Below are 24,220 nucleotides of genomic sequence, written 5' to 3' on the forward strand. Positions count from 1 at the left end.
CGCTGTGGCGCGGGGCACATGCGCCGAGGGCCCCGCGGAGGCCGCGGGCGGCGCGGCCGGGCGCGCAGCGGTTGGGCTGGAGCTGCCCGCCCCCATGGCCGCCCGGGGGGTGCCTGGGGCTGCCGGGTGCCGGCTGCGGGAGCGGCTGGCCGAGGCGCTGGGCCCGCCCGCCGCCGGGGTGTCCGTGCCCGGGCGGCTGCGACACGCCGAGCGGCCCGCCCCGTGCCGCTCGCGAGGCGGGGCGGGGCCCTGCGGGGGCGGGGCGGGGCGCGGGCCGGGCTTGCGCGGGTGCGGGCGGCCATGGGGCTGGCGGCGCTGCCCCGCGGGCTCGGCGGCGGCTGGGCGCGGCTGCGGGGGCTGACGGGCCGCCCCGGGGGGACGCCGGCCCGGCACGGCGGTGCGGCTGCCCCGGCGGCGCCGCTGCTGTGGCCGCGGGGGGCGGCGCGGCCGCGGGGCGAGGGGACGTCGCCGGCAGCCGCCCCCCGGCGCCGGGAGGTGACGCTGACGGGCCCCCGGTACGGCGTGCGGCGGCGCCCGTTCCGCGCCCTGTCCGGCCGCGACCTGGCCGCCTTCGAGCGCCTGGTGCCGGGCCGCGCCGTGACGGACGCGGAGCAGCTGGCGCCGTTCAACGTGGACTGGCTGCGCTCGGTGCAGGGTGAGCGGGGCCGGGCCGGGGTGTCCCGTCCGCGGGCGCGGGGAGCTCCCCGTGGGGGACCTTACCTGCCACCGGCCGTCTTTCAGGCTTGCATTAAACAAAAAAATAAATCTAAGCCCTTTTAACACACTAATCATTTTTTTCCCTGAAACAAGTTGATTCAGGTCACGGTTTTGGCTGAACTGCGGAGAACAAGCGTGCGTTTTCTGTTGCTTTTGTCAGGTGTCAGAGGCCTAGAACCTTCCACGCCGCCCTGCTGCCAGCCAGGCCGACCTGTGCAAGCAGTGTTCACAGCGCTTTAAGGGGAAGGCCGCTGTTGAAAATGTTTGTTTTACAAGTGTTTAAACGCCGCTGCCCTGCGCGCGGCGGGGGTGGTGGTGTTTTGGACACGATGCTTTACCAGCTTTTCTCTTCCCGAGCTCTGCAGAGCCCACAACTTGCCCTGTGAGCCCCTTGCTTTCATTGCAGGCTGTAGCAAGCTGATGTTGAAGCCGCAGACAACAGCAGAGGTGTCCCAAGTGCTCAGGTAACGAGCACCTCTTCTGCTGGGCTTTGGCGGGGGGGTTAGGGATGCTCTGGAAGGCGAAGGGAACTTCTAGCTGTTCAGATGCTGTTTGCTCAAGCACTGGAATTAATGGAGGTGGTTTCTTCTTGACTGCTTGCCTTGTGGTGGAGCTCTGGTGGCTTCAGCTCTGCCTTCTGCTCTTTATATCCCCGGTGCCCTCGGGCTGCCCGCTGCTTCCTGACATGCCTCTTGTTCCAGCTGCTCCCTGCAACAGGAGACGCTGCTGCTGTTGCTAGTCCAGGGGTACGTGTGTACCAGTGGGTAGGCAGTGTGGCTCATCTGAAAAAAACACAAGTTCCTCGCTAGGTGTGTTGTCACTTAGGGAGCTGGAACTTTTCAAGGCAAAGGCACTCCCACCTGTGCCTTGTATTCCCGAGGCCCAGCGCTCTCCCTGGCCCTCGGCTTCTCTGGGGTGGTGGTATCATGTCAGCGTCAGGCAGAAACAAAGGCTGAACTTATAATTTGTTTTACAAAATAGAATTAATCTTTCCTGGCCGGTTGTCCTTGCAAAGGCTAAGTGGGCAGCAGCAGACTTCTGAAATCAGCGTTGATGTCTTTGAGTAGAAGGGTCTGAAGAGCACGTAGTGTGGGGGAGAGAAACGGAGGTGGGGAGAAATAAGCAAGTGGATTCATTATCGATGACTTTTCTGCTCTACGGAATTGTCAAAATTAGACACTGTACCAGTGCTCAAGGGGAACAGTTGTGCTGAAGGATTTGGGAAAGTCTTGCTGAAAAGGTAAAGAAGGTTAGGCCAGAATTCAGCAGTTTGAGGAGTTAATGTTTAGTCCGCGGTAAAAAGGCTTCCCTGGTTCGCTGGTGCGAGCGCAGCTCCAGGTGAGCATCAGTATGCAGGACGGCTGTTTTGCCTGAGAGCTGCAAGCTGTATGAACCTGCTCCTAGTGGGTTAAAGTTAAAGTTCCCCCACTTTAACTCCTGTTAAAGTGGGGGATTTAGAGCGCAGTAAAGTCAGGGCTTCTGCGGTAACTGCTGGTGCAGCACGGCTTTGTGCCATCCGTTGTGCAATAACTTCTGTGAGTTTGGAGAGGACGCGATGGGTGCTGCTTTGCAGGGATATGGCAGGCTGGGCGGTGAAGCAGCTGAGGCATTGATGCACGTGCTTCATTGCTTGCAGGGCATTAATTTCTTGAGGGGAGGAGGAGGGCAGTAATGTCTTAAAGCACTGCCAGAGCTGGTTGTCTTGTCAGAGCCCGCTGAGGAAGCCAAGTTGTTAACAGAGATTGCTGTATAAATAGCTTATGTGTGAACAGAGTGAGTGGTTGTTTCCAGATTTGTTGTGGGGCAAATCTGTAGATGCGCACAGGGGTAGCCCCAAGGGTTTGTTCCTTTGCTCAGCGCCGGGCTGAGTTTAGTAAGCTGTGCTTTCTCGCTTTTGCAGTGACGCTGTCCCTTTGTATCAATTCAGTCTTTAGGCTAAACACTGCTTAATTTTAGGGAGTGGTGAGCACTGTCGCAACAGTAGACATCCACATGGAAGTGAAACTCTTCTCATAGACTGGATTATGGCCTTAAAATGCATAAGACTTCAGAAACCTTTTTTCTTCCAGGTACTGCTATGAGAGGAACCTGGCAGTGAACCCACAGGGGGGTAACACAGGCCTTGTTGGGGGCAGCGTACCTGTCTTTGACGAGATCATTCTCTCCACTGCTCTCATGAACAAGATCATCAGCTTTGACAAGGTGTCTGGTAAATATTGTAGAGAGGTGAGGCACAGAAGCGAGCCCCAGGCCCTAGACCAGCCATTTTCCTGGGAACTGGTAACTATAGGACCAGCAAGGTTCAGCCCAGCATCATCATAAGGGGGGCATCAGAGGTTTGTTTCATCCAGGCTTCTGCTGCTAATGTAATCCTAAGATTATAACAGTAGCAGATAGAAAAATACATCTGGTGCCAGAAAGAGGGAAGAGAAACATGGTCTTCCTGTTACCTGTTCCTAAATTAAATGAGAAACCCAGCATGTGGAGCAGAATGACAGTGTTGAAGAAGGCACCTGATAACTACACTAGCAGAGGGAAGAGGGTGGGGGAAACTTAGAAGTTGTTTGGGTTTGGAGATTTAGGAATCAGACTGGTATTTCAGTTCTTAAAACAAAGGGGGGGTGGGGGGGAAGAGAGAGAGAGAGACTGAGAAAAATATTTAATGTTTTGCCAGTCCAGAGTTGTGGAAGAGCAGATAGTAAGGCAATGGCCCAGCTCCCCTAGGCTTGAGGAGGGGTAGGACAATGCCCTGCAGCAGGCACAAACATCTTGTGCCTTTAAACTGAATCCCAGAAAGTTTTGGAGGAACAGGTGGTTGTGTCTGCTTGTACTTATCCTGCCTCTTGAGGAGGCACCTTCTTCTTGGGCATCAGCTTGTAGCAGGATGTTTACGTTTCAGGGATCCTTGTGTGCCAAGCTGGCTGCATCTTAGAGAAACTCAACGAGTACTTGGAGGATCAGGGGTTTATCATGCCACTGGACTTGGGAGCGAAAGGTAGCTGTCACATCGGTGGCAATGTGGCCACAAATGCTGGAGGCTTACGGCTCTTGAGATACGGCTCTCTCCGAGGGACAGTGCTAGGACTGGAAGTGGTAAGGCAGCGGTACCTGGCAGGTCCCTTTGGTGTTTAAACCTTTACTCCTTACTGTTTCCTGCTGTTGTAGCCCTTAGCTGTCCGTTACACAGATGAGTTCCTCGCAAGACTTCCACTCGTAACTTTCCATTGTTTGGCTCTTTGGAGAAGGGTCAACAAGTGTCTTCACGTGTGTAGCATCTGTTATTGCTACCACGGTTCCCAGCTTCGTCCTTACTGGCAGAAGAGATATTAGGTGGTTTTCTAATCCAGAGCAGTGAAAAGAAGTTAGGGAGAGATCTGATGATCCCAAGTTACCTGCATGAGGTTGGTTCTCTGTGGAGCAGTGAATCTCTGGAAGGCACTGTGAAATCCATCCTGCAGCATGCTCTTCCAGTGGCTGCTGGCGTTCTCCTAGAGTCTCTGCTGTTCCTCAGCCTGCTTCTGCCCTACAGGCCTGTGCCTCAGTGTGTGAAGGCCGGGATCGGTGGTTCTGAGAGATCTTGGGTCTTGGGAGCAGGGAGCTAATAGGAAATAAGTCGGGTAGGTAGCAAAAGCCTAGTTTGGTTTTATTGTGTAGGCCCAGAAAGGGAGCTTTTGTCTCTCAGGTTAACCCCTCTAGTGTTGAAACAGCCTTCAATAGCATGTCTTGGAGACATTCAGCCTTGATTTAAGGCTCAGGTGGTGGAGAGCTTACTTCATTCTGGTTAACTGTGTTCACTGTTTCAAATATTGTTCCTTGTTTCTGTTGAATAATGGGAGCTAGGGCTGCAAAGAATGGCTTATCTTCTCCACCACTGGTAAGAAAAGCAGAGCGATCTAGGTCTTCTGTTATTACTTGTCCTGCTAGAAGATGTGCAAACAGCACTGTAAAAAAAAAAGCAGCAGAAAACTTTGGGGGAAGATTCGGGTAGGTTATAGAGAGGAGGAAGAGCTGGGAATGGAGAACAGTGACAAGACTGTGGGAATGGGCTGCAGCCGGTGTCCGCCGCTCGAAGCTAGCGGCAGCTTTTCATCAGCTCGGTAGTCGACAAGCTTATGCCAGCAGATTCCCACAGGTGCTTTGACTGGGTCTCTCTGTTCTGTGTATGTCAGGTGCTGGCTGACGGCTCGATTCTGGACTGCTTGACATCTCTGCGCAAAGACAACACTGGCTATGATTTGAAGCAGCTTTTCATCGGATCTGAGGGGACCTTGGGGGTTATCACTGCTGTCTCCATACTCTGTCCTCAGAAACCTAAGGCTGTGAATCTGGCATTCCTAGGTAGGGGCTGATACTAATCATTTCACAGTGAACTCGGAGGCTGGGAAGGGAACAGGAATGGGGAGGAGCGAGCACAGGGCAGCCGGCTGAGCTAGGCTGCCGGCATCGGCTTGTTGGTGAGAGGTGTTACGGTGCTGTACGTTAAAATACCTGTGCGTGTGTCTCGTATCTGTGGTGTAAATGTGTAAAGCACTTGCCAGGGTTGCCCTGCGAGGGAAGGGGAGCCAGGAGCTTGGCAGGATGAAGAGGCAGGCAGGGCAGTGCCCTCGCTGAGCCGTCTGACAGCGCCTGGGCTAGGTGGGCAGGGCAGGGCAGGGCTGGTGACACTGCAGCCGCGCGAGTCCGCAGTGACAAGGTGAGGCTGGGAAGTCAGGTCTGCAGCTCGGGGTCTGCATCGGCCAGGCACAGGTGCTCAAAAGCTGCTTCTCAGTGAGCCTCAGTGCGTGCCCCCCTGCTGGGGCTTCCAACAGAGCTGGTGGTGGGGACCTTCGCTGGGGCTGGTGTTTTTCTCGGCAGCCTCCAGGGTTAGCAGGGCTTCTTGCACAGCTTGCTCATATCAGATGTGGCCTTAAGAGCGGAGAGCCAAACTCCTAGGAGGGCATAAGTAGACTCCAAATGCTGACAGACCTGTGGAATATGTGCAGTGGACTCCAGAATTTGCCCGGACTCTCACAGCAGCCTTTAAATTTCTCTTGGGCTGCCATCTGAGGGTGGGACAGACGTTTTGGTATGAGCTGCCTTAAGAGGGTTCAAGAGGTCTTTGCCACAGCAAAACCTAATTGCTATATCCTTCTGCTCTGAAACCTTTCCCAGCTCAAACTTACAGGAATTACTGATCTGAACCCACGCAGGCTAGCAGTTTACATCTTCTGGAGATGGGAAAGATGACTTGAAGCCTGATAAATGTCTTAAAACTTTTTATAAGGTTTTGCGGGGCTGTTTTTTGTTCCTGATTCCTGTCTGTGTTCTGTCTGAAGGGTGTCAGAGTTTCGCTAAGGTTCTGGAAACATTTACAACCAGCAGAGCCATGCTGGGAGAGATCCTGTCTGCCTGTGAGTTCATGGATGAGAAGTGCATGGAACTGGTGGAGAGACATCTCAAATTGTCCAACCCATTGACAGGTACCAGTGTAATTCATGCCGTAGAAAGAGGCATTGTACTGCTTGGGGATTTTTAGCCTGATTTTCTGTATACATGTCAAGGAGCGTGTGGGCATACCTCACAGTTTTTGTACCCAGTATTCAGTTCCAATCAGGTTTGGTGGAAGCCTTTAAAGATAAGATTTTCTAGTTCGGCTTGTTCCCACAAAACTGCTGGTTTTCTGAAAAGTGGTGGCAAGGTGAAGGATAGAGCATGTGAGTGAAGTGCCCTACAGATCAAAGATTGCCAATTGAGCTGCCCTTCCACCTGGCACCAGAGAAATCTGGGCAGTAGTGACCTCATGAAATGTGCCAAGCTTGGGAAAAGCTCCAGAACGTGTGCTAAATTGCTGTGCTTTTACCCCAGAGCATCTGCTTATTCTGTTCTTTCTCACTTTCAGGCAGCCCTTTTTACGTTTTGATTGAAACTTCAGGCTCCGACTCAACCCATGATGCAGACAAATTGAACAACTTCCTAGAGCAGGCCATGACTTCTGGTTTGGTCGCTGATGGAACTGTGGCAATGGATGCTAAGAAAATAAAGGCAAGTCATCATTTCCTCTTGTGCAAATCTTTGACATGATTCTCCACTTGGATTTGAATTTTTAATAGGAAAATGGTCAGATTGATGTCTAGTGTAAACGTCCTTGAGTGATGTGGTAGCTTATTTGGCATATTGAGTAAGAATGCTGAGAGGGTACTTACCGCTGCTGGCTCTTCCCAGAAGGCCTGAGTATTTGGGGTTTCAGTGGCTGTTTCCCCTTTTAAAAAGACCAGAGTAATGAATTGCATCTTCCAGTAGTCGCTGGGGTAGGACCCAAATTGCTCACTGACAACTCAGCTTCTGGTTTCGACAGTTTTCAGGCAAAGTCGTGTAGGCCAGCCTGACAGCGGTGCTGGAGCCAGAGGCGCTGGTGCTGGCGAGCAAGACAGACACAGTGTCTCAGTGAAAAGGACAGTGATTTCTGTCTGCCCAGAGAACGTGGGTCTCTTACAGTGACCCGTGGTTCTTCCAGCTCTGGTTCCCAAACCAACCCTTGCAGATCAGTAGAGGAGGCATGTCCTCACTTCTTGGGAAAGCCAGAACAGCTTTGGAGAGGATGCCCATGCCCGTGTTCTTTTTCTCTGGGGTACTGTCAAGCTTGAAGATACGGCATGTCACTTGACTGTACGATGCTGCCAGCAAAGCATTATTACTAGCTTCCGAGAGGCAGAGGGTGTCGAGGGAAATCAGAAGTTGATGTTATATGCAAAGAATCAAGGCTGGTTTTCCCTCCATGCCACAAAGCATGGAACTCAAGAGGGACTTGGTTTATTTGGATTTCTTTGATCTTTGATTCATCAGACACTGTGGAGCCTGCGGGAGAGGATTACAGAGGCCCTGACTCACGATGGCTATGTCTACAAGTACGACATCTCTCTCCCTGTGGGAAAGCTGTATGATCTCGTGATGGACATGAGGGCTCGGCTGGGCCAGAGTGCCAAAAACGTGGTGGGCTACGGCCACTTGGGTAAGCGTGGATGCTGGGAAAGGATGTGATTGCTCTTTTGTGCTCCAGGTTTTGCTGTGCAGCTTCCTAGTAGTTCTAAAGGTGGTTTTTAGATCAGTGAGCAGCATAGACTAAATAGCCGACAGCTGCCAGAAGAGGAGGGTGCATAAGGATCTTTGTGATTGCTTTCAGCCTGTATTCCATATATTAATGGCAGGTTGCTGGCCAGCCAGGCACTGAACTGGTCATTTGTATCCTCGTCATGGTTTAACCTAGGGGTCCTCAAACTTTCTAAACAGGGGGCCGGCGCGCAGATGAAGGGGCAAGAGGCCATCTGCGGCTGCTTGGTTTCCCCCCCACAGCCCCCGGCGGGGGGGTTCTGTAAATACCAGGGGCTGGATTGAGGACGTTGGGGGGCCATACCCAGCCCGCGGGCCGTAGTTTGAGGACCCCTGGTTTAACCCCAGCTGGTTACAGAGCCCATCCCAGGCACTCGCTTGCTCCCCACCTGCAGAATGGGGGAGAGAACTGGAAGGGTAAAGTGAGAAAACGTGGGCTGAGACAAAGACAGTTCAATAGGTAAAGCAAAAGCCGTGCACTCGAGCAAAGCAAAACAAATCCATTCCCCGCTTCCCATGGGCAGGCAGGTGTTCAGCCATCCCCAGGACAGCAGGGCTCCATCATGCATAATGGTGTCTTGGCAAGACAAATGCCATCACTCTGAATGTCCTCTCCTTTCTCCTCCTTACCTCAGCTTTACATGCTGAGCACGATGCCATAGGGTATGGGATATGCCTGGGGTCAGCTGTCCCGGCTGTGTCCCCTCCCCAACTCCCTGTGCCCCCCAGCCTGCTCGCTGTGGGGTGAGGGGCAGAAGAGACCTTGGCTCTGTGTAGGCGCCGCTCAGCAGTAACCAACGTCCCTGTGTGACCAGCAGTGTCCTCAGCACAAACCCAAAGCACAGCCCCATCCCAGCTGCTATGAAGAAATGTAACTCAATCCCAGCCAAAACCAGCAAGAAGCTCTGTACTTTCTATTTAAGTATGCAGGTTGTTTAATTGGACCATCAATTCAATTAATGTACTTAGACACATTTGGTAGATAAACACCTAGCTTGTCCAAAGTTATTAGTTCTGTTGGAAAACAATTTTTCTGAGCCGGTAACCCTCCAAAAGAGAGTAATAAAGGTAATGCACCTAAAAAACAGTACGTTGGTCAGAATGCTTTGAAACTAATTTGGTTTTGCAAGCAGGTAAGCTTAGCAGAGCTATTCTGTTTTAAACTAAAAAACACACACAAAAAAACCCCAGAACACACTTCAGCACGCTTGATTTGAGATGATCTGGAAGACTGCATAACAAATGCTGCCTGTAGTAGCTCTTGCTATTGAGTATCAAGCTGCATACTGCGAGGGTTTGCTGGGGTGCAGAAAGAGGTTCTGGAGTGAAAATGAGTAACTTGTGTTTATCTTTGTGTGTTTTCTCTCCTGAATACCCAACAACTATGGGCTTAATTGAATGCCATCACATGCAAGTAGCAAAAGGAGAAAATGTTCTGCTTGCTTTGTTTCTGTTGATGCGGTGCCAAAGTGCGTTTAGAACATTGCACAAACATAACAGGGAGAGAAAGTGATGAAGGGCCATATTAAAATCTAATGATCATTATGAAATACCATTGCGGCAGTCTTCAGCATGCCATCTCGGTAGTGGGGCAATAATTAATGCAGCACAGTTCGAATTTTAAAATCACAAGAGTGGGAATTTGAAAGTAGCTTAACTGGGAACACTTCCTCAAGTATTGTACTGAAAGCATGGAAAAACAAAGATCCCATTTGAATTATTTGTGCATGGAGAGGCTGGTGTTTGTAGAAGGACAGTGAACTTGTCCTTTTTCGCAGTCTGGAGACTAACAAAGGCACTGTTGTTTGCGTCCGTGGAGGAGGCAGTAATGAGTCTCCATTGCAGGGCTACTGAGCTTTTCTTGCAGACCCACCTCTGCGATGTTTTCTTCCAGGAGATGGAAACTTGCACTTGAACATCACAGCAGAGTCCTACAGCCATTTCCTGCTGGATGCCATTGAGCCGTATGTCTATGAGTGGACTGCAAGGCACAAGGGTAGTATCAGCGCAGAGCACGGACTGGGCTTCAAGAAAAAGCAGTACATTCATTACAGCAAATCCAACGAGGCGATCTTTCTAATGCAGCGTTTCAAAGCCATGTTAGACCCCAAGGGGATCCTCAATCCCTACAAGACTCTGCCCACCAGTTCAGAGAGCAACACGCACTGAGAAACAAGCAGATGCCGTCGTGGGAAGATGGCATCTCTAGCTCAGTAACTGTACTTCAGCTGATGGATCAAGCGAGCACGTGGACTGCTCCTTGTTTTATTTCTTTAGTGTGATGGAACAAATAAAGGAACGTGGATCCTCTTTTCAGGGGTGCCTGCTCTTTCTGAAGAACGCATTACTGGTTTTGACCATGTGGGTTTCCTATTTGGTCTGAACACTGAAACCAAGCGCACGGATAGCGTGTGTGGATATTCCAGCTCTTCCCCCTTAGTTTGCTCTGATTTATTAGCGAAGTGACACCAGCCAGAGGAGGCATTTCCTCACTTGAGGTGTCCAAGTGAAGCATCAGAGGCACAGGAGAGGAACCTGTGGATGCTACACTGACATATCCAATATTGCTCTCCCTTTCTTGTTTTGATCTAATATGCTTGTCGAAAAGCCCACAACAGCGTCAGGGTATGGCCTGTTCAGTGATGCTACCTGCAGGCTGTCCCCATTAGGCAGTGGGGGTGGTGTCCCATGTGGAAGGACTGGCCAGAGAAGAGACAGTGCCTGGAGACCTAACTTGTGGGTAGCATCAATGGGAGGGGAAACCCCAGCAGCCAGGCTGAGGGGAGGGACCCCAGGACACCTGTCTGGCAGGGTCAGCCGTTGTTTCCTGCTTCCTTGTCCTCCAGTTGGTTCTTGACAGCAAGTCTTGATTTGCTTTCGTGGAGGGCAAGAGCCGTTATTCTAATGATTTACAGACCTATGTAAAATCTGTATCCCTCCCAACCAGCAACCTAGGTGAGGTGGGGTGGAGGTAATGACAGCGACGTAAAAATCACCCAGAGGTTTCCCCACACTTTGCGTGTGGTGCACTAAGGCAGGAGGGATTTCCGTGCATGCCAGTACTAATTCACCTTCCTGCCTTACCCTGCCAGAGGTGGTTCTGAGGTTCCCTGGCCAGCGGGCAGGCTGCTGCCCACATCCAGCACCCTGCCTGGGTTGGTGAGGCCACAGAATAATTCAGGCAGCTGTTACACAAAAGCAGCTTGGAAGATCTGGCAACAATCAGGAAAATAAAATCGGCCTGTCTGGCCTTCAGGAAGGTCCATGACTGCAAAAGAGGCATTGAAAAAAAATAGGCTTACTCAAGAGGGAAGGTAAGAGAAGGAAAGGTGGTGTAGGTATGTATCAGAAATCAGTACATGACCTTATTTTTAAAATAGAATGGTTTTACTCATGTTGATCCTTTCATCACTTTTGTGTGCCCTGTCACAAGCATGTGTCACCTGTGCTGCGTGTCCATATGGTCTGGCCAGGGACACTTGTGGGGGGATAAGGGTTGTTTGGGCATGTTTTCTATACCTCTTAGGAGTCACTGAGCATTACAGAAAGATCTTTTTGACTCAGGATCCTGCTTGGTTCTCCACAGATCCCGGGCACTGTCTCCATTTCCTCAGTTTGAATATGTTTTTAGTAGACATGTTAGTAAGGTTTTTGATACTGTCCCTCACAGCATCCTTCTGGACAAGTTGCCCAACTGTGAGATGAGCAGGTTCATGGTGTGTCGGGTGAAGAACTGGCTGAAGGGCAGAGCTGGAAGGGTTGTAGTGAACGGGGCTGCATCTGGCCGGTGACCGGTCACCAGCGGCATTCCTCAGGGCTCAGTCTTAGGGCCAGGGCTGTTCAGTATTTTTATCAGCTATCCAGATGCAGGAGCTGAATGCACCATTAGCAAATTTGCTGATGATACGGTCACTATGAGGGTGGTGAGGCGCTGGCACAGGTTGCCTCGAAAAGCTGTGGATGCCCCATCCCTGGAAATGTTCAAGGCCAGGTTGGATGGGGCTTGGAGCAACCTCATCTGGTGGAAGGTGTCCCTGACCATGGCAGGGAGGTTGGAACTAGGTGATCTTTAAGGTCTCTTCCAACCCAAACCATTCTATTATTCTAAGCCGGGAGCTGCTGTTGTCTCTCACGAGGGACAGGAAGCCTTGCAGAGGGGTATCTAGATAGACTGGAGCACCGGGCAATCGTCAGTGGTGTGAACCTTAACAAGTCCAAGTGCAGATTCCATGCCCGAGATGGAATAACACCAGGCACAAGCATCAACTGGGAGAGGAGTGGCTGGCGAGCAGCCCTGCAGAAAGGGCTCTGGGGGTGCGGGTGGCAGCAGGCTCAACAGGAGCCAGCGGTGTGCCCTGGCAGCCAAGAGGGCGACCCGCAGCTGGGGGTGCATCAAACACAGCGTCACCGGCCAGTCAGGAGAGGGGACTGTCCCGCTGTGTTCAGCCTTGTGTGGGCTCACCCGAAGTGCTGTGTGCAGCTCTGGGCCCCCCCATTTCAGAAGGATGTTCAGGTGCTTGAACGCGTCTGGAGGAGGGCAGCGAGCTGGGGACAGGGCTGGAAGTTGTGTCCTGTGAGGAGTGGCCAAGGGACCTGGGCTTGTCTAATTTCAGGGGGAAAGGAGGCTGAGGGGCAACCTCATTGCTGTCTGCAGCTTCCTGGGGAGGGGACACGGAGAGGGAGGTGCTGAGCTCTCCTCCCTGGGATCCGGTGACAGGACACACAGGAATGGCTCAAAGCTGTGCCCGGGAGGTTCAGACTGGACATTAGGAAGCATTTCTTCACCGGGAGGGTGGTCACACACTGGAACAGGCTTCCTGGAGAGATGGTCGGTGCCCTGAGCCTGTCGGTGCTTAAGAGGCATTTGGACAATTCCCTGAATAACATGCTGTAACTTCTGGTCAGCCCTGAAGTGGACTAGATGATCCCTTCCAGCTGGGCTGTTCTGTTCTAAGATGGGGTTTATTGTTGCTTTTTTCCCCCTACAATCTGCCTCTTGTTTTTTGATGACAAGAGAGATTGTCATTTACAGTTTGTTGTACAAAACCACACTGCCACCCTTCCGTTATCAGAGGACAGGCCGAGCCACCTGCTAGTGAGTCATCTTCTGGTGCACTTGGTGTTCACCAGTTGCATCCGTATTTAGCAATACCCGTGTCTCTCTTAACCAAGGCTCCTCTGTATCCAAATGAGGTCAGTGATTGGAAAAAGCCCAGGGATTTGCCAGAGGTAAATCGTGTCACTAACCTGACCACCCTCTACAACAAAATAACATTTGCTGTTGACGCGGAGCGAGCAGTGGATGTTTGCCTGGATGCCGGCGAAGCGTTCAGCACTGTTTCCCGCAGCCCTCTCCTGGACAAGCTGGCGAGGCACGGCCCGGGTGGGTGGTCTGCGCGATGGGTGGGTAACTGGCTCACGGGCTGTGCTCAGAGGCGGGTGATCAGTGGTTTGTACTCGGGTCTACAGATTTGGGAGGCCTCGCTGGACTCCATGAGACTAGGAAAGGTGGTTGTCCTACCCAGCAGCTGTCTCTCCATTAGCTGCTTTTCAGCGATTTTTGTTCTTCTGAAGTGCAGTGAAATAGATGTTCCATCCAGAGCCTTTTTCTTGGAAGCAAATCATCCTATAGAGTCTTTTTTCTTCTGTTTTTAACCAGAACACCATCTCAACAAGGCTGCAAGCTGTCAAATTGCATTGAGGACGATGACTTACGCATGGCACAGTGTTGCAAACACACTTCACGATACAGTTCTAAGGTCACAACTCTCTCAACTTGGCCACACGGATGCCTTTAACAGAAATGCCTCCCTGTGTTATGCCACCTGCAGCGGCAATATCTAGGCCTGCCCTCTGGTCTCTTCCCTTCAACTCCCTTCTCCTCTCTGCTCTCCACATTCCGCACCTCTCCCTTCGTTCCTCAGGAACACTCAGAGAGGAGCTGATCATCTTCTGGGGTTAAGGAGAGTGATCAATGCCATCATCAGCAAAGAGAAGACAATGTTAAATGCAGTCAGCCTGTGCTGCTTGTGTATCAGGTGATGCCAAAATATGGAAAGTCTGTGATGTTGGAGAAGAAATGTACAGGATTTGCTTTCTGCCAAGTTAAGCTGATGCAGCTCGTTCTTTCCGGATCAGGCTGTTTATATTCTCTGCCTTTTTCCTACGCCATTCGTTCTCTTTTTTTACCCCCCCAAACCACTGACCGTAATTGTTTAAAATACAAGCTTTACATGTGAATGGGGTTTTTTTGGGAAGCGGAACTTTCCATACTGCTTTTTTTCAGCTACTTATGGAGAGAGTGCTGGGGAGGGAGTCAGGGCTGATGGGCAACCTGGTGCTGTGGCCAGGGAAACTGTGGCACAGCTACGTTTAGCCATCTCCTTTACCCATGAAGATCCTTAAGCTCGATGTAAGTTTATCATTTTAGCTAAACAATAGAGCAATTACCCTGAGGGCATGGAAGGGGGGAGTTACTGCAGGGTTATTTTATAGTATCTTTCCTAGACCGGTATTACCCTTCTCTTCCACATTCTCAGTGATGCTTTCGAATACTGGTTGGCTGTTGTATATAGGAGGGAGAGACAGTGTGGGCACATCTATGTGTGGGGAGATATTTTTATAAAGAATCATTGTGGTAGCAATTTTGCGTCCAAAACTATATTTTTTCTGGGCCAGACAAATATGGGCATGATGTGGATGCTCAACGCTTTGAAGGGGTGGTTTCCTTGCACACTGAGTTTGTACTGGGTTTGGCTGGGCTAGAGTTAATTTTCATCACAGTAGCTGATATGGTGCTGCGTTTCGGGTCTGTGACCAGTGTTGATAGCACAGGGATGTTGTAGCGGCTGCCGAGCAGTGTGTGCACAGCGTCAAGGTCTTTTCTGCTTCTCACCCTGCCCCGCCAGCGGGTAGGCTGGGGCTGTGTGAGAAGCTGGGAGGGGGTGCAGCTGACCCCAGCTGCCCGAAGGGATTCCCCATACCTTATGATGTTGCGCTCGGCATATACAGCTGGGGGAGGGAGGAGGGAGGGGGGGGCGTTCCGAGTTGCAGTGTCTGTCTTCCAAAGTAACTGTTTTGGTTTGATGAAGTCCTGCTTTCCCGGAGGTGGCTGAATGCGCCCTGGAACGGGAAGCAGTGAGTGAATTCCTTTTGCTTTGCTTGCATGCGTGGCTTCTGCTTGACCTGTTAAACCACCTTTATCTCAACCTGCAATTTTTTGCACTTTTACCCTTCCAGTTCTCCTCCCCATCCTGCTGCGGGGTCGTGAGTGAGTGGCTGTGTGGGGCCGAGCTGCCCACGGGGTCTACCCCACAGCCCTCTCCCCTAAGCAAGCGTGAAGTGAGGCAGGATGGAGCTATTCATTCAGCATCCTGCCCCAGCTGCTAATTCTGCACCAGCTGGCTGACCTTCACTGCTCCCAGTCTCAGAGCAGCCCAGCCCTGCATGAAGCCAAGTATTCCTGCATGGCACCATATTTTCCTGCGTAACCAAACCTGGCGATTTGTGTGCACACCCCAGGAGAGAGCAATGAATCAATTGTAAAAGTGTAAAAAATGGTCTTTTGTGATTCATGAGCTCTATCAGCTTCTGAGCAAGAAATCGCACAGCTGACGTGTATAATGTAACAGGAGAAAGAAGTCGATTAAACATGACCCCCCCTGCCAGCAGCAGCTGACACTGTGCCAACAGTAACCCTAGAAATTCTTCATAAAACAGCACATTGGCTCATGTTCTACCAAGAAACTCAAGGAAAGCAACCTTATACCTTGCTAATCTCTGAATCTTGATAAGCACCGGAGTTGGGGCTGGCCTGAGGCGGCTGTGATTTAAAAAGAAATGCTGTGTATTCGGGCACTCTGAAGATGTAGCAACATAGGTGAAGGATACCAGAATGCTGAGGACCTGGCTCTTGGTGTGTGGCAGGTAGGGCCACCAGCATATGAGGTTTAGAAGGTGGGCACCATGGGTGGGGAGGGGAGGCGAGGGGAAGGGAAGGGGGCCATGTCAGGAGATGCCTGGGAAGCGGCACGGCCACAGAAGACCAAAAGCAACAGTTTAATCCCCTGTTCCAGGCTGGGAGATGTGGGTAAACTTTTTGTGCCCAAATGGGGATAGCATCAATTCATCCCTGGTGTGGGGAGCAGGGAGGTTACCCCACGCGCAGACCTGCAGGACAAATCCTGCTCTCCCGGGGCAATTTGTGAGCACCAAACCCAGTTTGTGAACTGCTGGTGTACAGGACCCTTGGTGGAACCTCAAATTCCTGTGTAATGCAAGCTGTAAAGGTTGTTAATAACACCACAAAGCCTCTTCGTAGACAAATTGTAAAATAACAGCTGTTTAGGGGCAGGAGCTCTCTCTCCCAAGGCGTAGGTACAGTAAAGTCTCTAAGCTCTTAACCACCAGCTACAATAATTGCATTTTTATCAGGAAGGAGTTGGAAGTCTAAATGTTTTAAGGAGAATTTCCAACAGCAGAACAGGAAGAGTGTTCACCTGTTGTCCCTGATCTCCTTTTGCCGAATGGGTCTGGCAGAGAATTACAGTCCTAAACCACCGAGCGAGAAGCGGGGGAAAGGCACGCAGGCGCTGACCGCGGCACCAAGGGGCACTGAGCAAGCGATGTGACGGTGTGCAGGGCGATGGAGGGGCTGACGATGCTCTCCTCCAGCCCCCTGCCACCCAGCACCCTGCCTGGAGCCTGCGTGTGCCCCCCCCACCTCTCTCCTGCAGCCGCAAGAGAAGGGGGCCCCTGCTAAACCCTCACTTCCCCGCAAAACTTGCAATTCCCATCTCCTGAGGCAGCTCTTTGTACCTGTTAATGCCATGCCATGCCAGCACTTTTCATGGCTTATTAACTGACTTCCACCCACCCCTGGGAACACCTAGCCACTCCCTTTGTCCTCACCTGTCCCAGCCATTTATAGCAGCGATGGGATGCTAGAAATAGAGACGCATACACCAAGAGCCGCGGGAGCCCGGGGAGGAAAGGAGTATTGCAGTCGATTTGCAAAGGAGGTATTTTCTAGCTCGCAGCAGCAAGGCAGCATGAAAAGCCCTGGGTACACTTCAAGGTAAGGGGGGTGGGGAGAGAGGTGAATGCCGTGGGTGCAGGATTAAAACGGGGTTTGTAGAAAGGTCCACTTCAGGTAACCCCTGTAAGTTGTTAATAACCTATAGAGTTAGTTACGGTTTGCTCCAGGGTAGAGACTGATTTCGCCGTGAATGTTTCTTTCCTGTATTGCAGGTCTTTTAATTTGAAAGAGCCTTGTTAGGTCGACACAGAGGTCTGTTATTTTCAGCTTAAGCCAAACGAACGAGAAGGTTATCCCAAGCCTTAAAGCATCTGTAGCAGCACGTCCAAGTGCGACCTGAGAGGTAGTTTTCCATGTTTTCTTCCTGGCTGGGTGGTGGCACAGCGCAGGTTGGAAAGACGAGTCGAACCTCCAGCGCCAGCCCTGCCGAGAGCTCTGCAAGTTTTTTGGCTTCTTAGAAGAATTGTGTGTGTTAGCAGCCGGCTCCCAAGTGCTTCCTCAAAGGGCTCCCAGGCTGGTGGCAGGTCTGGTGTGCAAAACACAGCTGGTGTGCAAAACACAGTGCTGCACCAGGTGCTGAGAAGAAAATTAACTCTATCCCAGCTGAAACCAGGACAGGTAACTTTCACGTGACATGGGAATGGTGCCTTTCTTAACTTTGCTTTACAAAAGACCGTATTAATGGGCCAAAAAAGCAGATGGTGGATGTGATCATACCCTGCAACTCTCAGTTCTGTTGTTCTTCACGCACCCCAGGTGAAATGCTTCCTTGTGGTCTTGCAAGGAAGGAAGAACTTCTGCAGCCATGATCACGTGCGTCATGCCTCCCGCGCTCCCGCTGACATGCTGGGTGGTTATGAAATCCCTCTGCTTATGGCTGTACCTTTGTATAAAAGATAAGTTCACCTTCAGCCTGTGCGTACGGGGCGGTCAGCAGCAAAATAACTCTTGGCGAGTGGGACTTGTCTTTCCTGAAGGGATTAAAGGATGGGGGATATTTTAGCCACCATTGAATACGGTGTCCGTTGGCCCAACACGTACAGATTTAGAAGTGGCTTGGTCAGAGACTTGCAGGTTTGTGGCAAAGGGCGCGGGGTGTGACGCTAAGGGGACAGTCTCTGAGCGGCGCTGCCCTCACGGAGGGCCCTCACGGAGGTGTGCAGGGCAGCGGGTGCAGAGCGGGTGGTAAAAGCCCACGCGCAGGTTTGCGGGACGTGTGGAAGGCCATGACGGCCCTGTAAGCACGGCTGCGAGCGGCCGAGCCCCGAGGGGCAACTGGGACCGGACCCCTTGCAGCGATCAGGCACAGGCCGCAGCTGCACAGGCACTGACCACCCTGCGTACCTGCAGCCCCCTCGTCGTGTCTGCCCCGCTCTCTGTTTTCCTGCACCCCTCCCTGGGGATCACCTCAGCCCTGCCCTTGGCCCTTCCCCTGGTGACCTCCATCGCCCGCCTTGGCTGGGCTGAGGTGTAGTGGGGTGCAGGCTGCCCTCCGCTCCCTGTCCCCGCTCCCCCCTCGCTCCCTGAGCTGGGAGGAGATACCTTTCCATCCACCCAGCCCCAGGCAGGGGAGCAAGCACCATGCCACAAGGCAGCATCCAAATGGCACCCCCAGGACAAGAAGCCTGTCATTCCTGCATGCGGACTGGCACCTTCATGGCCTGTGTGCCGAAGAAATCAGTCACTCGTGCTCCTCAAAACTGGACGCTCCAGGAAGCTGCCATGGTTTTGGCAAGCCTGACGTAGGCTGGGCGGCCACCGCTTGCAGTGACAACGTGGGCATCACTTGGCTGCAGGTTGCTGTTGTCTTCAGGACGGTGCCACAAGGAGTGGGGTGAGCTCTGTGCAGCCCCTCAGGGCTCGCTGGTGGCACGTTTGTGCCCGTAGCTGTCCCACAGGGGATGTTTGGCAGTGCGCTACCCGTCCCTTGTGCGGCACCAGCAGCACTTTGAGGCTTTACGTGCCCAGAGTGTGGGGCCTTCAAAGCATGTCCAGACAAAACAGGTCTGCTGGGAGCACCCAGTGACACTGGAGATGGACTTGGTGTGCTGCATGTGTTTGAAGATTTGGAGGCAGGATGGCACTATGTAGTTGCTTATTGAATTTAATGACTATTAAAATATTGTAGGATGCCTTGAGGCGATAAGATGTAACAGTCTCCAGAGCTTGTCTTCTTGCACTAGAAGGGACTGGCAATCCTTCTGGAGCATACTGTGATCCTCATCTGTCTTCAGGATTGTTTTAGGTGTATACTGATCTGTTTGCCCTGTACAGCATCAATCTGAGTTGCCTTTTTGGGGACACCACCCAAACAAATGTGCAGACAGTTACTGCACATATTAAACTCTACAGAAAAGGTGCAAAGGAGGACATCACCGGGATGGCTGAGGAAAGACCTCCAGGTAGGCAGGGTGACATGTTTTGGAAAATCATCACACCAACGTCGGCTTCAGTTTAATGACAGACCGAGAAAATAGGCAGGGGCTGCATCTGACAGATATGAGCCCGCTGGCTGCCCGTGGCCCCCTCTGCATTTCTTCTGTCTCACCTCAACTTACACGCGCAGAGCGAGCAAAGGGAAGGTGATTGTCCCACTCCCATCCCCCTAACAGACCTGGGACCAAAAAATTAAGAAATACTGACGAAAGACTCCCTGTAGCTGTGTCTTGAAACTCTTCATGCAGAAGCTGTGCTGCAAATTCATATCGAGAGGTTGGTGCCAGCTGTGGCCTTTGGGTCTTCCCGGCTTTGGGGAGAGCTTTCCTGCCTGGGGGTTTCCCACTTCAGCTGTTGGACACGGCAAGCACACTCGTGCAAAGCAAAGCTGGAAGCAAAAGTGGTTTCAGGCAGCTTCGCATGGCGAGCGAAGTCGAAGGCTTTCCTGCAGTGCCATCGTGGTGCTGCGCCATCGCCACCTGTCCCCACGCTTCCACTGAGCTTGTATCGGGTTTGTGGCTTCCTGCGCTGGCTGTGTTCTCATGTGCAGCTCTTCATGTTCTGCTGGATTCTGCTCCCGTCCTCTCCAGTTTTCCGTGGCTGGGTCCAGGCTGTCACAGCCCGGCTTGCCATGCTGTGGCCAGTCCGTGGAGGCTGCAAACCATGCCAGATAAAGCTGGTGCCTGCGCTCTTGTAAGGGCAATGGAAGGAGTGATTCAGTGTCTCTCATGTGGTACAAGCTGGAGGCTATGAAAGCCACCACCCTGTGCAGCAGGACCACGTGTGAGGACCCGTTGGCAAGAAGGACAGTGGAAAGGACCACCATGTCCAGCCCACAACAAGCCATGTGCCCCCATTGACCCTCAGACTGGGCAGGTTTGGAGCCTTCCTTGCTCGCTTGGGAGAGTGGTAACCATAAGTGTGACCATCCCGTGCCATAAGTGGGACTGCATCTTCTCTGAATAACCTAAAGCCCAAGCCAGATCTGCTGTGTTGTGGAAACGGCAGGTGAAAACATGGAATTCACATGGAATTAAAAATGCTTTTAGGACCAGAGAAGTCAGATCCAGCTCAGTGATGAAAAATTCCTTTTTGGTGGGCATCAAACCTTCAAAAGATCTTCTACATGTCCCAGCTAGAATACACTGGTGATGATACATGGTGGTTGCCTGATGAGTGCTGGAAAAGACTCACCCTCTCAGACACTGAGATGCTGGAGTGTGTCCAGAGAAGGGCAACGAAGCTGGTGAAGAGTCTGGAGCATGGGTCCTACAAGAAGCAGCTGAGGGTGATTTAGCCTGGAGAAAAGGAGGCTCAGGGGAGACCGTATAGCTCTCTACAGCTGCCTGAAGGGAGGCTGTAGCATGGTGGGGTTGGTCTCTTCTCACAGGTGACAAGCGACAGGACCAGAGGAAATGGCCTCAAGTTGCACCAGGGGAGGTTTAGATTGGATACCGGGAAAAATTTCTTCACTGAAAGGGTGGCCAAGCATTGGAACAGGCTGCCCAGGGAGGCGGTGGAATCACCGTCCCTGGAGGTATTTAAAAGATGTGTAGATGTGGTGCTTAAGGACACGGTTCGTGGTGGGCTTGGCAGTGCTGGGTTAATGGTTGAACCTGGTGATCTCAGAGGTCTTTTCCAACCTAAATGATTCTGTGGTTCCCCAGGCAAAGCACGGGTGGATGAGGTGCTTGGTGTAAAGGGCCGCCTCTGAGCTCAGGCAGTTTAAAAGTCTGGCCAAAGCGGGAAGGTCTGATGAAAGGGAGACCTGGGTGAGGCTGAACAGGGGAGCTGGGCTGGGAGGAGCTGTCACAGCGTGGAAGCAGTCCTCCTGCTTGAGAGCGGGGTGTAATTAGTCCGTTACAGCTGCTGTTGGGTTATTAATTGGTTTTCTGTATAAAAAAAAAAAAAAAAGCCCAGTTTCATGTTTCTTTGAGATCCCCATCTTCTGGAGTGATTACAGGAGCCGCTCAGATTTCTTACCAAGGAAATCCTTATACCCCTACAAAGGACTCATTTTCTACTGAATAAACTAGAGGTTTGAATAGTGAATAAGCTCTAAAGCCCCAGAAAACTGAAAGAAAAGCAAAATAAAAGGCAGCAGAGCAGAGAAGGAGGCTGTCAGAAGAACTTGGGCTCTGCCTGAAGCAGGCTGTGTTTTGCCAAAGTCCAGAATAAGGACAGTAATAGTGAAAGTGCAGTTTCTGTCTGTCCTGCCTCTAATGCCAGAGCTGCTGGCACAGCCAGGGGAGCCAAAAGTGACTGGCACCATGGAGATGTAAAACTGCGCTCCTGGTGATCAACATCCCCAAGGGCGATATGCAAAGTTTGGTGGTTTGTGTTTCGGGATGGGCTAGCAGATAAAAATCCACTGAAACTCTTCTTTTTTTCCAGGAATATCAAATGTCTCATCATTTTCAGCCTTTGCCTGGGACTCATCTTCCTATCGGGATTCTTCCATATGAAGAATAAAAATTATGTGTAAGTGAAGCCGAAGCAAGGTTACCTGACTTCATCTGCCCAGGGCAGCAAGGATCCAATCTGTGACACTTGATTTAACTCTCGTGAGGTTTAGGCTGGTACTGAATCCAGGGCAGCAGCCCAAAGTTAGGTCCTAGAGCTGCATTTGGGCAGGCGGGTATCAAATTGGCCGAAGTGCAGCTCTTTGGGGCAAAATCAGCTGTATGGAAAAAGAAAAGGGGATGGAGCTGAAGCCTTTGGGTAAGTGAGGACCCGGAGAAGTAGAAAACTGTCTGACATCTGCACCTGAGGGATGGGGCTTGTTTGGGTTGGTGCCTTGCCCCAGCTGCAGGTGTGGTATCAGAGGGAGAACCTGCTCAGGCTGGGCTTTGCCAGGTCTCGGAGGTGGGGCACGGCACTGGAGAGGCTGTTTTCCCCATCTGTTGCCTTCCTGCAGAATCTCGAAGAGCCATGAGAAGCCGCTAGTACCTCCCACGCCTTGCCATGCCAAGACTAACGTCATGTTCCTCAAGACCCACAAGACGGCCAGCAGCACCGTTCTGAACATCATGTTCAGGTTTGCAGAGAAGTACAACCTCACGGTCGCCCTGCCAGCTGACCAGCTCTTCCACCTGGGCTACCCAAAGACCTTCCTGGCCCACTTTGTGGAGGAATTTCAAGCCATAGGACAAAACTACAACATCATGTGCAACCACCTGCGGTTTAACCCCTCGGAGGTAAGAAAGAGCCACGACACCTGTGGAGAAACCTGGTTGAACGAGCAAGTGCCTCCAGACTAACAGCCTCTCTTCTTCCTCCCTGCAAATAGGTGCAAAAGGTGATGGCAGCAAACACCTTCTACTTCTCCATCCTCAGGAACCCCATTCCTCTGCTGGAGTCTTCCTACATCTACTACAAGGACAGTGTCCCTGCCTTCAGGATTTCCAAGGATGTGAACGAATACCTGGCGTCACCCATGAAGTATTACCATCCAGCGGATTACAAGCAAAACATATATGCCAGGAATATCATGTGGTTTGACTTTGGCTATGATAACAATGCGGAGGACGACGAAAAGTACATCCAGGTGGTTTTGAAGGAGATTGAGCAGAACTTCCACCTGATCTTGATAGCAGACTACTTTGATGAGTCCATGATCCTCTTGAGGCATACTTTGTGCTGGGATCTGGATGATGTGATTTACTTTAAGCTCAATTCCAGAGGCCAGGACACTGTCCAGACCTTGACTCCAGAAAGCGAGGAGCGGATAAAAGTGTGGTGCTCGCTGGACTGGAAGCTCTACCTGCACTTCAACCAGAGCTTCTGGAGGAGAATTGAGGAGACCATAGGACTCCAGGAGCTGGAGAAGGAGGTGAATCACCTGCGAATCAGACAGAAGGAGCTCATGGAGACCTGTCTTTTGGACGAGGGGGCAGTGGGGAAGGATCACATCAAGAACAGAGCTCTCCTGCCTTTCCAGTCAGGGGCTGCAAATATCCTTGGGTACAACCTCAAACAAGACTTGGACAACAGCACTCTGAGAACGTGCCAGAAAATGGTTATGCCAGAGCTGCAGTACACATCCTATCTTTATGCTGTTCAACACCCACACAAGAAGAGGAAGCAGCTGGGCTTGCCCTTGCTGTGGACCACTTCCCAGGAGAAGATGCAGCTCCCAACTCCCAACTAGGGCATGAGACAATCCACTGTGGTTTCCCACCACTTTGCATCACCCCGTGTCTGGCATGTGACTGGCCGACAGGACTCTTGTGCGTGAGGGGGAGGCAGGGGGAGGGGTCTTTGTTTGGAGCCACCAAACTACTGATGGGTCCCTTTTTGGGGACCTTGAGCCAAAGGCTCTGCATTGGCTGGATCCTGTGTGATGCCTCCTCCCCAGTCCCAGGCAGGGGGAGGGCCCACTGCTGCTGGGCGCTGGGCAGGCTTTCAGCTGGCTCACATTCCTGCCTCTTAATCATTAATCACAGGCTTAATAATTTGGTTTGCATTTGACTTTATTTAATAGCTGTCATTACGCTGAGGCTGGTTGCAGCTCACTAGAGCAAGTCCTGATTTTTGGTGCTTAGGAGGAAAAAAAGGAGGGGGAGGAAAACGAGGAGGAGAGCACCGTGAGGGAACGCAGCACTTGGAGGTGTAGGAGAGATGCTGGGTCTCCCGCCCGGCAGCATCCGTGCCCAACGACATCTAACCACCACACGATGCTGGGGCTGCGTTTCGGGTGGGGGTCCAATGCGTTGTGCCCGGCGCGCTGGCTGGCAGCCTCCCCCCACCTGCACATGAGATGTCCCTCTCGTGTGCCATGAGGTGTGGGGGGCCTCTGCACCCCTTGGGACAGCTGGGTGCTCCCCTGGGGGGCCCAGTTTTGAGGTTTCACCCCTCCCTCTTGGGTGAGGGTCCCTAGTCCCTGAACATGGGCGATCCCTTGGGCTCAGCATCCCTGAAGCTCTCTATCAGCAGAGGCGTCGT

The 24,220-nt window shown here is 52.0% G+C and overlaps 2 protein-coding genes across 11 annotated transcripts; both read left to right on the top strand.

The window, feature by feature from the left end:
• Window positions 1–277: 277 nt before the first annotated feature.
• Window positions 278–10,113, top strand: D2HGDH (D-2-hydroxyglutarate dehydrogenase). 6 transcript variants are annotated; one of them, XM_055723649.1, is made up of 9 exons: window positions 278–655; window positions 1,124–1,181; window positions 2,787–2,926; window positions 3,617–3,810; window positions 4,887–5,055; window positions 6,033–6,176; window positions 6,596–6,738; window positions 7,540–7,705; window positions 9,698–10,113. In XM_055723649.1, exons 1-9 carry the CDS (start codon window positions 301–303, stop codon window positions 9,970–9,972), a joined length of 1,644 nt encoding a protein of 547 aa, XP_055579624.1. In that variant the 5' UTR covers window positions 278–300; the 3' UTR covers window positions 9,973–10,113. The 6 variants fall into 6 exon arrangements, with proteins under 6 accessions (XP_055579624.1, XP_055579627.1, XP_027658142.2 ...); XM_027802341.2 differs by having other exon boundaries at window positions 528–648; XM_055723652.1 differs by lacking the exon at window positions 2,787–2,926 and having other exon boundaries at window positions 527–648.
• A 5,429-nt stretch (window positions 10,114–15,542) lies between these two features.
• Window positions 15,543–23,732, top strand: GAL3ST2 (galactose-3-O-sulfotransferase 2). 5 transcript variants are annotated; one of them, XM_027802359.2, is made up of 5 exons: window positions 15,544–15,729; window positions 17,053–17,458; window positions 21,671–21,757; window positions 22,194–22,473; window positions 22,566–23,729. In XM_027802359.2, exons 3-5 carry the CDS (start codon window positions 21,738–21,740, stop codon window positions 23,424–23,426), a joined length of 1,161 nt encoding a protein of 386 aa, XP_027658160.1. In that variant the 5' UTR covers window positions 15,544–15,729; window positions 17,053–17,458; window positions 21,671–21,737; the 3' UTR covers window positions 23,427–23,729. The 5 variants fall into 5 exon arrangements, with proteins under 5 accessions (XP_027658159.1, XP_027658160.1, XP_055579436.1 ...); XM_055723461.1 differs by lacking the exon at window positions 15,544–15,729 and adding an exon at window positions 15,808–16,879; XM_027802358.2 differs by lacking the exon at window positions 17,053–17,458 and having other exon boundaries at window positions 15,543–15,729; window positions 22,566–23,731.
• The last annotated feature ends 488 nt before the right edge of the window (window positions 23,733–24,220 follow it).

The sequence above is a fragment of the Falco cherrug genome, chromosome 11, assembly GCF_023634085.1.
Source record: "Falco cherrug isolate bFalChe1 chromosome 11, bFalChe1.pri, whole genome shotgun sequence".
Classification (NCBI taxonomy): domain Eukaryota; kingdom Metazoa; phylum Chordata; class Aves; order Falconiformes; family Falconidae; genus Falco; species Falco cherrug.